We start from the raw sequence: 10,025 nt of genomic DNA, 5'->3' as shown, positions 1-10,025 counted from the left end.
CGTTCGCGGAGGATATATAAGTACTGTGGACAGCCAATCTATTCAAACCCCCATAGCCGTCACACATGGTACTTGAGCGCTGGGTTATGGTATGTCTGCAGTATGCTCGTCTCCAAGATGGTATGAATATATGTTAGTTAACTAGTTATGTAGTTAATCTGCATCTGTGACTAAGTTTGGCTTTCCCGTGTGGAGGTTAGTGTCGTAGGGGTCCAGTGCTGCCTTCAGGCAAAGACCATCCAATATCAGAAGCATAATGGTGTAACTGTTCATCGCTCGCATCTTGAAATATGACAATGGTATCGTTGATGAGTTATGAACTCTTTATCTTAAAATGTCTTGTTCTGGTTTGTTCTCCTATTGGGCCGAGTATAGTGTATAAGCACGGACTATTTTCAGGAGGTTCCTTCAAATATTTATCTCATGTATATTACTGTTGCTCAATAGGTAGGAGGCAGAATCAGTTGCTCTGGCTTCCTGAGAAGTCTAATGATCATACTGTAGGGATAACTTGTGCGACTTTAGAGGTGTAACTGTGTAAGCACCGTCGATATAGTAAACAAAAATTAGTATAAACTTTGTGGGCTGCGGATAGACTACCCCGTTGAGCCGGAAATACCCCGCCCCGCGGCCACAGTGAAACTCATTTTCATTTCTGATATTGAGTTTTGTATAGGAATTCTATCAACGTAGATCAACAGGATGGATTACGAATTACAATCTCTAATAGATGGAGTTCCTATCCTAGGCCATTCCAACGATTATGCATAGGACTAAGTATGAAAGTGTCTTCGAGAGTCGTAACTGTGGCACAGATATAGATATATGTATGTTCAAGACTTAACTAGATGTGAAAGAGGAGGAATATTTTATAGATATAATGCCAATGCAGGGTTGCCACGTTCAAAACCTCAGGCAGCAGCTATAACACCCACACCTACTTGATTGATATGCAAAGCGGACTAACACCACTCAAAACGTTGAAGAAGCACGCCATTAGGCCCTGCCAGATAATTTCCCGAGTTAGCCAGATCGGCAGCGCAGTGCCAACATGACTCGATCAGAAACTCCCATAGGCTGATAAGCCCGCATAGATGACTAAAAGAAATGTGAATTTTCCGACACCGTATGTCGTTCGCTGGTGCTGTGGTATGGATGCATCCCATTTGCGAGCATGTGTCAGACGTCGGACGTCGGACATCGAACAACGTATAGCGCGAGATGAAGCTGAGACATACTACGGAGTATTAGCATCACAGTATATATCAATAGAGGAGGCCACCGGAGGAGACGTAGCCTTAGTCCAGATTTAACTCCGAACGGGGATAAGTGAACAAATCAAAGGCGCCCCAGAGTGACCAGGGTCGGGCCCTTATGGAGAGCGCTGACCAATCGATGGGAATTGCATGCAACACGGCCTTTATCGCGTATCTGATATGGATTCGGATAATCGGAAGTGAAAGCAGAGCATCTGCCGAAAGTGGATATAGATGAAGTTAAGCCACGGGAAGGGTGGAGACGGGGGGCCCTACTAGTACTAGTAGTAGGCGATTTATCTCAACTTATGAGGTTTCTCAACTAGTGAAGTAAGCTTCTAATTGGCCATATCCTTTACCGCCCTCGGCTAGTGGACTGTTTTAGGAATGGTAAATAAGTTTAGTCTCTACTAATCACGTGCCTTTAGCCTAAATAGGTAAGGATAACATCGGATTAAAGCCTTTAGTATCCCGTTGTATGAGAATTTGTATGGGCCACCAGACTCACAGGTGAGATTCTCACATATTCGGGGTATAGTGAGAATTTGTATGGGAAATCGAATTGGCCACTGTGGCCCGTCTCAACTAGCGGGGTTTCTCATCTTCCGAGGTCTCAATTTCAGAGGTTTCACAATAGTGTACTAGCGGCCGTGGAAGCGCCATGGAAGTCGGTCACAGCGAAGGCCGAAAGGGCGAGGGGGCGAAAGCGCTAAGCATTTTCCAGTTTCCACCCGCCAGACCTCGTGGTTCTTGTGTCATTGTTCATGGCTATCAGCTCATGTCTTTCCCCATTCGTTAAAATCCGACCTTGTCACCGATCTGTGGATTCTTCCTCGTGTGTTCATTATGACAAATCCGCTGACATCAGGCACATGCCCTCCTATTAATCAGATTTTAGTCCACATATCTGATCTGATGTATGTAGATAGGTGTCGGCATCGGGGTATCGGACTCGGATTTAGCAACAAAAATCAGACATCTACCATGGTGGAGCACGTACGTGCGCTGGGCAGCTTAGCAGCCATGGCTCCTCCTCTCATAGTGCTCCGTTTAACTAATGTATCGTCACTAGGGTGCAAATTTCGTATTCTATAGGCCCACCTCCGTGTAGCGGAAAATGCCTTATTATAATAGAAGGACCCCCTCCCCCCTCCTATGTGCCTGGATCGGCTAGGCAGTAGGCTATAGACCTTCACTTCTTTTACCCTCTTGCAGGAGACCTAATCGCTGCTATTCAGAGCCTGTTGTTTGTTATACCTATATCGAGTGATATTGGAGCTTGCGCCTTGACGTTTATCCCGCGCCTTCAATCAAAATGAGCGCCACCAATCGAGATGGCACAACACAGCATGATTCACATAGCTCAGCTCGTGTAGACAAAGAAAATGAGGGACCAATGCAGTCCTCGGACATCACTCTACGTTCAGAATCTTCCTCGTCGAGCGGGGAAATCGACGAGGAAGACCCCGAAAAGAATGCTGGGGGTACTCAGAACACGGACTTGGAGAGGCTAGAGAGATCGATGTCAACACCACACTCAAGAAAGGGACACGAAGAAAAGGCCCCGGAGAAGGACCCGAATTTGGTAGAATGGGACGGCCCGGATGATCCAGAGAACCCCCAGAACATGCCAAAATGGAGAAAATGGGTTTTGACCATGACTCTGTCCTCCTTGACAATGTGGATCACTTTCGCCAGTAGTGTGTTCTCGACGGCAACCTTGGTGACAGCTAAGGAGTACAACGTTTCAACTGAAGTTATGACTCTAGCGACTAGTTTGGTGGTGTTTGGATTCGCAGTTGGGCCTTTGATGTGGTCTCCTCTCTCAGAACTATACGGACGGAGAATACCATTATTTTCTGGCTATGCCATCTTCGCAATTTTTCAGATCCCGGTCGCAGTGGCACAAAATGTTCAGACAATTATGCTGTGCCGTTTTCTCATGGGGGTTTTTGGTTGCTCTCCCCTGGCTGTGGTGGGTGGCGCAATGGCCGATTTTTGGGACCCCGTGGATCGTGCCGTGGCCATTGCTTGTTTCTCAGCTGCGACTTTTGTTGGACCCGTTATCGGTAAGTCTTCCTTCCATCTCCCGTTAAGTGTTTGATTTCCGACGCTGTAGCAAGGCTGACAGGTCTCATTAGGCCCCATTGTAGGTGGTTTCATTACAGAGTCGCATCTTGGCTGGCGGTGGACAGCTTGGATCACATTGATAGCCTCTGCATCGTTCGGCACCTTTGCGCTGTTCACCGTCCCAGAAACCTATGGCCCAGTCATTCTTCAGAAACGCGCTGCTCGCCTGCGGCGGGAGACTGGTAACTGGGCATTGCATTCGTTCCTGGACGAGCACCGCCCGACGGCATCAGAAATCGTTACGAAATATCTTCTGCGCCCGATCCAAATGCTTTTCCTCGAACCGATCCTGTTAGCCATGACGATCTACCTGGCTTTTATCTACGGCATCCTGTATCTGTTCTTCGAGGCCTACCCGGTCTCCTTCGAGGAAGTTCGAGGTTGGACGAATGGGGGTGTGGCAGGGCTACCGTTCCTTGGTATTATGATTGGAGTTCTCTGCGGTGTTGCCTTGATCATCTGGCAGACGAAGACGCGCTTTGCACGGAAACTGGAGAAACATGGCAGAGTTGTGCCCGAAGAGCGCCTGGTTCCCATGATGATTGCTTCTGTTCTGTTGCCAGCTGGTCTCTTCTGGTTCGGATGGACTTCGGATCCCAATATTTCATGGGTGCCCCAGGTAATTGCAGGTGTCCCCATCGGAATGGGTATCCTGGTTATCTTCATGCAAGGTCTTAACTACATCATAGACGTGTACATGATGTTTGCCAACTCAGCCATCGCTGCCAACACTCTTGTCCGGAGTGGGTTGGGCGGTGCTTTCCCGCTCTTTGCCGTGCAGATGTACCATAGATTGGGTGTGAACTGGGCGTCCAGTCTTCTTGGCTTCATCACGGTTGCTATGATACCCATTCCGGTCGTCTTTTTCTTTTACGGCGCGAAGATTCGTGCCATGAGCAAATTTTCGCCGAAGTTCTAGTTCGGCCGGTGCCAGACTTGCACAAAATCTTCTTCCCCTTTCTTGTGGGAGCAAAAGAGAGAAAAACAGTTGCATAACTCAGGTTTGACATGCGTATAGTTGATTTTGATCATGAGCTCGGCGTTATACTGTGGCCTATAAATGATAATGTTTATTTTACTTTTGGAAGTGTTGGTTGTATGCATGCATAGCGAGCGTACCCCCACGAATATTGCTAATGTTTACTATTCCCCTCTCTTTGCGATATACTGTGTACTTAGCAAAAGTGATTTTAGTGTCAGATATCACCCATTATATTTGCACTATGTGATAGAATGGTCGAGTAGCTCAGTTGTGAAACTTGATCGGTTTAGGTAATGAGCTAAGTAGAGACTGTACATGAAGTACTTGGGTGGTCCGCTAGGGTACATCGGACAAGTAATCGCCGAGGTGGTTTAGCTTCTGTCTCAGATAAGATGAGGGATTCCGTACGCCACCGTCTGAGGTTAAGGCAAAGACCCAAAAACTAGTCAAATCCATGAGATCATACCAGAGCTGGTGGAGTTTTGTACCCAAAAGAGAAAGGAAAAATAGGGCAAAAAAGAAGACGACGCGACGCGTCCTGAGTGAAGGCGGTCAAAAAAAGCCGCCCGTCAATCAATTCATCGTCCTCGGGGGTTTGACTTGACTTGCTTGCTGCTTGTCCAACCACCTCCTCTTCCGCCTATCATCGTCCTTTTCCGCTCTAGCTTGGGAATTCCTCATTTGACAGTGTGCTGTCTTCCCGCATCTTCCTCTCCTCCCTTTATCTGATTTCTTGTTCCCCTTTCTTCTCCTTCCCGACTTAGCGCATGGTGCGCTGAAGCTTACACCTTCACCGGCTTCCCCGCGCTGCTTCCACGATGCCTGCGCGCACTCGTCAAGGCCCCTCCGCTGCGGCGGAGGTCGTGGAACCAGAAGAGATATCCGGTGGCCTTCGCCGCCTCAGATTCAATGAGCCACTTTCATGGCGCGTTGGGCGATCGGCTATCCCCATTGCAGATCTGCTGCAGCGCCTGCAGACACTCGCGCAAGAGCTTCGCAAGCTTGAACAGGAGGAGGTGGAGAAGGATTCTCTCCAGAAAGTCTCTCAGGAGCTAGCAACAGCTCAGCTCTTAGCACATAAGGACAAGGGTGTAAGAGCCTGGACGGCCTGTTGTATTGTCGATGTTTTGCGCCTCTGCGCCCCCGACGCGCCCTTCACCGGCAATCAACTCAAGGTACGCTGTCGCTGTATTGACTGTTCTTGCGAAGGACAGTCCACTCAATTGAGCCATGCTAAATACTAACTATGCTCTGAACTATGCAGGATATATTTACCTGCATCGTGACCTCCATTATCCCCGCATTGGGGGATCCCTCTAACACGTATAATGCCCAGCATATCTATGTGCTAAACTCACTAGCAGAAGTGAAGAGTATCGTTTTAATGACAGACCTCGATCACCCGGATGCTTTGATTATTCCGTTATTTACTACTTGCTTTGACATTGTCTCTGGCTCTTCCAAAGCTTCCACAGGCGAGGACATAGCGAAGAATGTTGAATTCGACATGACCCGCCTGCTTGTAACGGTGATCGATGAGACGCCAGTACTCGCTCCGGATGTTGTGGATGTTATCGTCGCCCAATTCCTGCGCATCGACCCACGTGCTCTGGAGAACCCTAGCAGGAGAGGGAAGAAGGCTGACACTCCGGTCGATGCCAAACAGGGAACGTTACTTTTGAAGGACTACCCTCCCGCGTATAACATGGCGAAGGCAATCTGCCAAGCCTGCCCAGAGAGGATGACTAGTCATATTAGCCAGTATTTCAATAATGTCATCATCGATGCCTCTGCGACAGGAGCGAACGGTCCGTGGAAGAACTCTCATCGCCGACCCAATCTTGATGATTCAGACGAAGAAGGGGAGGATATTAAAGAGCTGAGTAAGGCACACCGTCTGATTCGGGAGCTTTGGAGGGCCTGTCCCGAGGTGTTACAGAATGTAGTTCCCCAGCTGGAGGCAGAACTTTCGGCAGAATCCGTGTCTTTGCGCCTGCTAGCTACGCAGACAATCGGTGACCTCACGGCTGGAATTGGAGTTGCCGGGCCACCACCCCCACCGCCAATGGATCCTGCAGCCTATCCACCGGTGACCTTGTCAGACTATTCGCAGACCATCCCCCAGCCAAACGTTCTTGTACAGCCATTCTCCCCCAAGCCATTCTCGCAGGCGCATAGTTCCACATACGAGGGCTTCCTGAGTCGACGATTGGACAAGTCTGCCTCAGTAAGGGCTGCATGGGCCACTGTGGTTGGTCGGATATTGTTAACGTCGGCCGGTGGCTCTGGCCTGGCCGAAAGTGAGGAGCAGATGCTCATCAAACACCTGGCATCTATGCTTCGAGATGCAGATGAGAAGGTCCGAGTAGCGGCAGTCGACGCGGTGGGTACATTTGGTCTGTCTCACATTGTTCACAAATTAGGCGCCAGTGGCGGCTTTTCATCCCAAGATTCTATACTTTTTATCTTGGCGGAGCGAGTCAAAGACCGAAAACCACAGGTCCGGGAACATGCCATGAAAACCCTGGGCCGGATGTGGGCAGTTGCGGCAGGTGAGATTGAGCAAGATAACGAGCAGGTAGTATCCTTGTTCAAGGATGGGCCGTCAAAGATCTTCGATGCCTTTTACACAAATGACATGGATATCCATGTGCTGATCGATCGCGTTTTGTTTGAGATCCTTCTCCCGCTTAGCTACCCACCGATAAAGCCTAAACTATCGCGGAGTAGCTCGACACAGTCTCAAAGACTGAAAGACTCACAGACATCAGAGGGCGATAATGAGACAGACGTTGACAAGATCCGCGTCCGTCGCATCTTAACCCTAATTAGTGGATTGGACGACAAAGCAAAGAAGGTTTTCTTTGCAATGCAGGCCAGACAAATTCAGATGAGGACAGCTGTGACAGTCTATCTACAGGCCTGTGAAGAGTATAATGTAAGTGCTTCGCTATTTGTATAGGTAATCGCATATTGATATCAGGTGAACACAGGGTGGTGTGATGGAAAAAGACGACGAACGGATTACAGCTCAAATTAATCGAGTGATTGATACATTGTCAAAGCTCTTTCCTGATGCGTCAAGAGCTTCCGCAGATCTTTGGAAATTCGCCAAAGTACATGACCGGCGCAGCTACCAGTTGATTCGCTTTGCAATGGCCGCGGTCAGTGATTACCGAACGGTCATCAAGGCCATCAAGGAGCTCGCACGTCGATTGCAAAGCTCTAATAACTCTCCTTTACTTGAGACTCTGACCCCCCTTCTGTACCGCTGTAGTTCCCTTGTTTTCAACCGGAGCCACATTCCAGCAATTATAAGTCTTTCGCGGACTGATGAGAATGGATTGGCAAGTCCCGCACATGAAATGTTGCGGGAGATCTCATCCCGGAATCCTGAGGTACTAGAGGCTCAAGTTCAAGAGATGTGCAAGGATCTCGAATCGCAAGCACCATCGGCTGAAACGAGTAAAGACACTGGAACCGAAGAGATCCTCAAGGCTTGCTCTGGGTTTGCAAAGAAGCTCCCGGCGAAGCTACCCAAAGAGCGCAAGTTTTTCCAGGCTCTTGTCAACTATGCGCTATACAGCCCATCACCTCGGGCTGCCAAGCATGCTGTCTCAATCCTCATGGCCACCGCAGATCGCAAAGAGATGTACGCTAAGGACCTGGTCCAGAAGTGTGTTTCTAAGTGGAAATATGGAACAGATCGATTCCTCACTAAGTTAGCTACGCTATCTCAGCTGAATCTCTTAGCCCCAAGGGAGGCAGACGAGGAGAGTGACGCCATAATATCGATCGCAGTCAATCAAATCCTCTTGACAAACCGGTCTCCGAAACCGGAAGCCGAGTATGTCTGGTCAGACACCATGGATGATGAAACCGCTGCCAAAGAATGGGCTCTCAAGATTATTGTCAACCGTTTACGCGCCAAGGGAGGCTCTGACGGCGAAGACGATTTCCGTGCTCATGCCGAACCTGTTTATAGTACTCTCAACAAACTTGTGGTCGGTGAGGGAGAGTTGTCAAAGAAAAAAGACACACCAGCAGGGCAAAAATCACGATTACGTCTTCTGGCCGCTAAGTCATTACTCAAATTATGCGCATCTCACAGCATCTGTGACCACTTGCTTGCGCCCCAAGACTTCAATGCTCTTGCTCTAGTCGCCCAAGATCGTCTTGCGCCTGTAAGGATTGGGTTTATCAATGAACTCAAGAAGAAACTGGTACCAAACTCGCGCTTGAGCCACCGTTGGTATATCATCACATTCCTGCTCGCATTTGAACCAAATGCTAGTCTAAAGGACAGCACTCTGACATGGTTGCGATCCCGCGCGACCTTCTTTTCTCAAAACGGTGGCAAGAAGAACGATCCAGTTATGGAGTCCATCTTTTCGCGCTTGTTGTCACTACTGGCTTATCATCCTGACTACCCCCCTAAAGAATTGGATGAGGAGACAAAAGCTCGCGACCTGACCGACTTTGGCCGCTACATTCTCTTCTATCTCTCCGCGATAGCAAATGAACATAACCTCTCGCTCATTTTCCATATCGCCCAACGTGTCAAGCAGACACGTGACGGTATTACCAAGTCCGATGAAATCACCACACGCCTGCATACGCTTTCGGATCTGGCTCAGTCTACCATTCGCCGATTCGCCGATATCTACTCACAGCAGCGCCGGTTCGGCGGCGGAGCTGGTGGCACTAATATTCTGCAGACATACCCCGGCAAGATGGGTCTCCCGAGTTCAATCTTTGCCCCGATGAGCAGCCACCGTGAAGCCCAGGAAGTAGCCGAGAAAAACTTCCTCTCGGAAGATGTTGATGACCTACTGGATCGGCTCGTGCGGTCCGTGGTGAGGTCAAAGGGCGGGTCACAAGGTCAAGCCGCGAAGAAGAGAAAACCCGAGCCCACAGAGACAACCCGTGAAGCTGGAACCACCAAGAAAGTAAAGAAAGCTAAGGAGAAGGTTACACGGCCCCGGAAGTCCTCAGGCGCAACATCAAGGATACCCAAGCGGAAGAACAAGGACGAAGACGGCTGGTCATCAGATGAGGGCGCCGCAAAAACCAGCACTGCCACTGCCCGCAGACGCAGCAGCAGGGGTACTTCTCGTAGAGTCAGTTATGCAGATCACGACAGCGACGAAGATGACGTTGAAATGGACGACTGGGATCATGATGAAGACGAAGCTGAAGCTGAAGCCGAAGAAGAGGTCAACGAAGAAAACGCAAACAACCACGCAGACAAGAACCACGTCCAGGACTCAGAAGACGACGACGGCAGCGACCTATCATCTCCTCCACCATCACTACCTCCATCATCCCCACCACCAAGCGCCAAAAAAGCACGTGCCGCAAAGGCAACAAGCCTACCATCCCGACGCGCCTCTCGAAGAGGATAGAGACGGCCACAGCTAGCAAGGTGGATCTCAAGCATCATACATCATCATTATCCCTTTCATCCCCGTCACATTCTAGCAGACCTGCCAGTTTGTCTGTCTCGTAACCTACGTGATTCCTCGAATCAATTTAAAATTACCACTCTCCATTGTCCCATTCCTTGACGGAATGCTGTTCGTGCATGTTGTGCTACGCTATGCTGTTTTATGTTATCTCCATCTTCTCACCAATGAATGAGTCCGTCAGTGAGTGCT

General features: G+C 49.3%; 2 protein-coding genes across 2 annotated transcripts; both read left to right on the top strand.

Annotated features, from left to right (window-relative positions):
- Positions 1-2,571: 2,571 nt before the first annotated feature.
- ABOM_010839 (MFS transporter) lies at positions 2,572-4,305 on the top strand (the record flags this gene model as incomplete). The annotated part of the gene is made up of 2 exons (XM_022537967.1): positions 2,572-3,325; positions 3,398-4,305. The coding sequence occupies 2 exons, from the start codon at positions 2,572-2,574 to the stop codon at positions 4,303-4,305; spliced, it is 1,662 nt and encodes a 553-aa protein (XP_022383998.1).
- An 881-nt stretch (positions 4,306-5,186) lies between these two features.
- Positions 5,187-9,773, top strand: ABOM_010838 (sister chromatid cohesion factor PDS5; the record flags this gene model as incomplete). The annotated part of the gene is made up of 3 exons (XM_022537966.1): positions 5,187-5,543; positions 5,633-7,306; positions 7,362-9,773. 3 exons carry the CDS (start codon positions 5,187-5,189, stop codon positions 9,771-9,773), a joined length of 4,443 nt encoding a protein of 1,480 aa, XP_022383999.1.
- Positions 9,774-10,025: the final 252 nt, after the last annotated feature.

The sequence above is a fragment of the Aspergillus bombycis genome (genome assembly GCF_001792695.1).
Source record: "Aspergillus bombycis strain NRRL26010 chromosome Unknown contig00151, whole genome shotgun sequence".
NCBI lineage: Eukaryota > Fungi > Ascomycota > Eurotiomycetes > Eurotiales > Aspergillaceae > Aspergillus > Aspergillus bombycis.
The sequence above is the reverse complement of the archived record's forward strand: the minus strand, read 5'-3'. Positions and strand labels throughout refer to the sequence as shown.